The 5,000-nt window shown below is 37.3% G+C and overlaps 1 protein-coding gene across 2 annotated transcripts in view; it reads left to right on the top strand.

Moving 5' to 3' along the window:
* lili (LMBR1-like protein) overlaps positions 1–5,000 on the top strand; it is a 115,834-nt gene that overhangs the window by 109,300 nt on the left and 1,534 nt on the right. For both annotated transcript variants that reach the window (XM_070115389.1, XM_070115390.1), the window contains 5 exons: positions 1–7; positions 921–1,108; positions 1,267–1,486; positions 1,619–1,775; positions 1,917–5,000. The exon at positions 1–7 is cut by the window's left edge and continues 242 nt beyond it; the exon at positions 1,917–5,000 is cut by the window's right edge and continues 1,534 nt beyond it. In XM_070115389.1, the coding sequence (XP_069971490.1) occupies positions 1–7; positions 921–1,108; positions 1,267–1,486; positions 1,619–1,775; positions 1,917–2,022 (678 nt within the window). In that variant the 3' untranslated portion in view covers positions 2,023–5,000. The remainder of the gene's footprint in view (positions 8–920; positions 1,109–1,266; positions 1,487–1,618; positions 1,776–1,916) is intronic.

The raw sequence follows: 5,000 nt of genomic DNA on the forward strand, positions 1-5,000 counted from the left end.
AAACTCGGTAGGTTGGGGGGGGGGGGGCGTGCGGAGGCTGGGGGTTTGGGCGTCTGGGGGTCGGGGGCCATCTTGTTCATGGGTTGTAGGCTTCGGCATCATCTTTGGCTTTGTCCTTATCTTCTTTTTCCTCCTTATCTTCTTTTTCCTTATTATCTTCTTTTTCACCTTCATCTTCTTCGTCTTCATCTTCTTCATCTTCTTCATCTCCATTTGTTATCAGCATAATCACCATCACCATCATTTTCGTTATTAATCATCATCACCGCCATTGTTACTCTTATCTAGTGATTTGGGGTTTCCTTATTACTATTTCATAATAATAATTGTGTTTTCATTATCACACAGCAGCATTTGGCATTGCAGTTCTCATCAGCAATGCTATTATTGTATAAATCATCTCTTTTAATTGATACCTCTTTTTCTTCTTCTTTTCTCTTTTTGAACATTCATTTTTATTTTTTGTTTTATCATAAATCATGAAGATATTCAGAATTATTAGTATTTTAATTGGTTTGCGAGGGCTATAACAGATGACTCATTACCTAATATAGAAGAATGAGACTTCTTACATAATTCATCATTTTCGATGCCCGCAGGTCAATAAATAATCCAGACAGAAGGTAAATTTTAGCTTTTTCTTGCCAAAGGCCCTGATTTTCTGCCCCTTTACCCTGCATTTTGAGTGTGGAACTGAGTGGTTGCTGTGAAAGTCTAGTTCCTTCTTACTCACTTCCTTTCTTTACAGTTGTATTGTAACAATGAAGTGCTCATGGTTTGGGATTTGATGTGGCGGGGTGAGATTAAACCATTAAGAATCTTTAAAAATATTCTTAATCAAACTTTTTTAGGCTTTCAGGTTTTAAGAGTATCCAGTTTGGATGCTTTTCTTTGCAGTAATGAATCTCTTTGCCCTGCAGAGGAGAGGCGCCGTGCAGGCGTATTTCAGCGTACCCTGGCCTACCCCCTGGCCCTGCTGCTGCTGCTGGCGTTGACAGGCACTGCAGTGGTGATTGTGGGGCTCAACACACTCCAGCTGCTTGTGGGCATCAAGGCCCTGCCCCTGGCATCGGCCCCTGCGATCCTCGGAGAGGCACAGCAGGGCAAGGTTGGTCACTCTAACTTTCACGTAGTTCTGTGCTGTCAAATTCATCACTTCATATTATTCTTATTTGATATGGATTAGCCCCCTCACCCACGTATATGAAAGTGATATGTTTGTATATAAGATTGAGCAACATGGTTAACTTTGCAATCCTTTTGCAGCGGACAGTGTTGCTGTCTGTGCTGGGCCCAGTGGGAGCCGTGCTGGAGGTTGTGCTCATATTGTACCTGATTGCGGCATCTCTCCTGGGGTGCTACTCCCTGCCCCTCATAGCCAAGATCCGTCCGAGGCCCCAAGACACTCCGATGGTGCACATCATCGCCAACTGTGTAGTGGTTCTGATCCTCTCAAGTGCCCTGCCTCTTTTGGCCAGGACTCTAGGTTAGTGAACCCCCAGGAGGCTGTTATTTGTGATGTGATAAAACTTTTCTATGCTCCTAATTTTGCATCCAATTTTGATTTGTTCATTTTCTCTCCTTTTGATAATGACCAATTTATATTTTTATTTTTCAGGGATAACAAATTTTGATCTGCTGGGAGACTTTGGAAAGATCAGTTGGCTTGGAAACTTCTGGATTGTTCTTGGTTATAATATCCTGTTTGCTACAGCAACTGCATGGTGTCTCGTCAAGAAATTTACTGCAACAATTAGACATGAAATATATATGAGGTTTGTGTCCTTTTCTGTTCTAATCCATGAGTAAAAAGATTTCCTTTTTTTCTGATTACACTCTCCTCTCTCCTCCTTATCAGGAAAAACTTCTTTTCTTTTCTTATTATCAAAAGCTAAACCATTTTTCCTTTCTTTCAGATTCAAACTCCTAGCAATGTCACTTGTGAAACGGGACACCTTCAAGTTGCCAGCGCAGGTTATGAATGGCAGCATGATGAATCCGGGAAACATTAAAGAGGAGTGAGTAATCCTTTCCATGAAGGGATCTCACTCATTGGAAATGTGAAGAACTCGGGATAGGCACAGGCTGAAGTTCTCTCTTCTAAGTCTCTGTCTCCGAGTTGAGACTGCCAAGATTTCAGTGTTGAAGGTACATACATCCAAGTGATGACTGGATACTGACATGTCTTCAATATATATCCACACTAGTTTGATGCAAGAAAAATGCTGTTGTGTGAATGATATTTCTTTTGAAATGAAAAAGAATTACTAGGAAGTTGTTGACAAAGGAGATTTTGAGACTCCATAGAAAGGCATTATACCAAAATGTCTTTGTTCCTAAACTGTTCAAAGAGGACATACTTTAGTTTCACTTCCAAGGTGCTGTGCAATACAGCATTTCATTATCACTATAATGTGTTAAGGATGTGAAATGATTTCAAGAAGAAAACGATAAGATGAGTGAGGCATTAAAGACAATAATTGCATTTTATGAAGTGTTTAAAGATGCCTTTAGGTTACAAGTCTACCTATGATGGTAGAGAAGAAGGAAGCGAGTTATATAGAAATGCAAATATGTGTTTATATATACAGGAGGTAACAAATATATGCAGCTTGTTTTAGTTCAGATCAAATGAGGTAGAGACATAAAAGAATATTGTTTCTGGTGTAGAGGTATCCTGGTTACATGGTTGTACAGATATTCCAGGTCTTGAGTTTACCTGAGTCTGTCTTGTTGGCCCTTCAGGATTCTCCATATTTTATTCTGAAACAGTTGACTTGTACTTCCATCCTACACAAAAGGAATCAATTGACCACAGGTGTTAGTTGAATAGGGATACACAAAGATGTAGGGAAAGCAGTCATGTGAGGTATGGATAGAACTTCTGTAGTTTGTCATCAAATAATAAGGAATTAATGTTTGAGTCATGATTGCTGTTACGAGAAAATCATCATGAAATTATTCACATTCTCCAGCAGACTGTGCAAGGGAATTATAAAAAAAAAATTGTCTTAGTTTGCTTTGCTCGTCTGTATACCACTGTTTAGTTATTTGGTAAGATGAATAACTAATACGTTAAGCAGACATGATGAACAGGTTAATGAAGTTCCAGGTATGGGATGAACACCTTAGTGTTAACATGTTACAAAGGAGTTTCATGAAAATAGAAAATTAAGGTGTATGAGAAATTTACAAGAAAACAAGAGTGTAACTGCCCAAGATTCAATAGTGACAAGGCATTCCATATTTTATAAAACATAAGTTTATCTTGGCCCAGATTTTTATCCAAGACGATTATTCCGTGCATGTACTTAGATAAGGATTTATTATCATTTTCTATGTATTATATTTTTCTCATTATTTTTTTCTTCACCCCTTCCATTTTTATAACTGTAATATATTGGGTGAAAGTTACATGTCTGCAAGTGATACTGCAGTAGTTTCTTCCAGGGTGGTAGTGACTTGTAAGGAAGTGCATTGTGTGTCTAGCCTAGAGTATGAAGGTTACTCTGAGACAGATGTATGAAGTAAGATCATGCCATCAGCCAGAATACCTGTTAAAGAGTTCTTTTTACATATCGTGTGCTTTGCAAGGAAAGCCATAACAAGCTGACAATGTTACCATTACTTGACAAAACAGTCAGGGACTAATAATGTTTGGTACTAGGTTTCTCTCTCCACCGAAAACACTGGTCTACTTTGATATGTGAACTGTGCTGAAGTGTGTAGCTGCATATGCAAGGAGCCAGGGTTTCTATGCTTGAATTATTCTGCTAAAGCTTTACTTTTTACATGTCTTCAGGAAGATACAGTGGTACAATGTTGTAGTATTTATTGTAGAGTTTTTTTTTTCTTTCTTTCTTTCTTTTTATTCATTTATTTGTTTATATATTTTTTTTATTTGTCTCTTGTGTTCAATGGTCAGCTTAATGCATGACTGTATGATCTGTTTCTCCTTAGGTTTCATCAATAACCAAAGACTTTTACAAATGCAATTCAGAGTAGCTATAGTTGTTTTCCCTTTTTTGTATCACTTTACACTTAATTTTGCTGTACACTTGCATATTGTCTCTTGTTTTTTTCTGCTCTCCTGTTTACTATTTTCTCTTTTTTTCTCTCTCTCTTTTGCTCAAACTATTATACAGAGAAGTTTTGTGTTTCAGGAGTTTGTATAGTCATTGATGACATCTTTCGTCTTTCTCTATTTGTTTGAAAGATATTGGTTGATTGGGATGCAAGGAAATTTTTTGTACCAGATACAAGGGAGTAAGAATAAGAGTTTGATTTTTAAATGTTCTTAATTTATTACCAATAGAATAATATTTGAAATGTGTCTGTATGGTGAATATATTCTGTGTGTCGAGCCGTGTGTCATATCAGTGTTTCCTGCATGATGTGGATGTGTGTAAGGTTTTGTATCTGCGTAGAGATTAGAGTATGATGGACCTTTGGTGCAAAGAGAACATATTTCCAATGTGTCTTTTCTTCCTGTAAGACTAGGAATAATTGCAGATTTTTTGTTGCAAAAATAGCAACATTGAAAATATGTAGATGATTTTTTGTCCTTTTTTTTTCAAAGGAGAGGTAGTTGCAGTTGAACAAAAAGTTTACAGGAAGATCCACATTGTGGAGAATATTTCTAAGGGTGATCAAGAATCCAAATAACTGCTCATGTAAATGTCAGATTTATGACTTGGACTTGTTGCAGTAGTATTAAGTGATACTTATAGTAGCAGAGTGAAAGCAAAGGCAGAGTTCTGCAGGTACCAAGAATATAAACGTCATGAAATTCATTCAGGAAGACTGGACTGATATCCACATTTAAGAGTTCCGTTTAGTCTCCTGAATTGCACCTGCTCTGCCATGTTGAAAAATGTGAGTTGGTGTTTAAGCATTGCATATAATGACAATACTATAGAGGTATTTTCATATTTTCATTGCTGATGTCTTTGAGATTAAGCAAAGTTGTAGGTCAATGAACCTTTACCAGAATTTTTTCA

The sequence above is a fragment of the Penaeus vannamei genome, chromosome 37 (genome assembly GCF_042767895.1).
Source record: "Penaeus vannamei isolate JL-2024 chromosome 37, ASM4276789v1, whole genome shotgun sequence".
Lineage (NCBI taxonomy): Eukaryota > Metazoa > Arthropoda > Malacostraca > Decapoda > Penaeidae > Penaeus > Penaeus vannamei.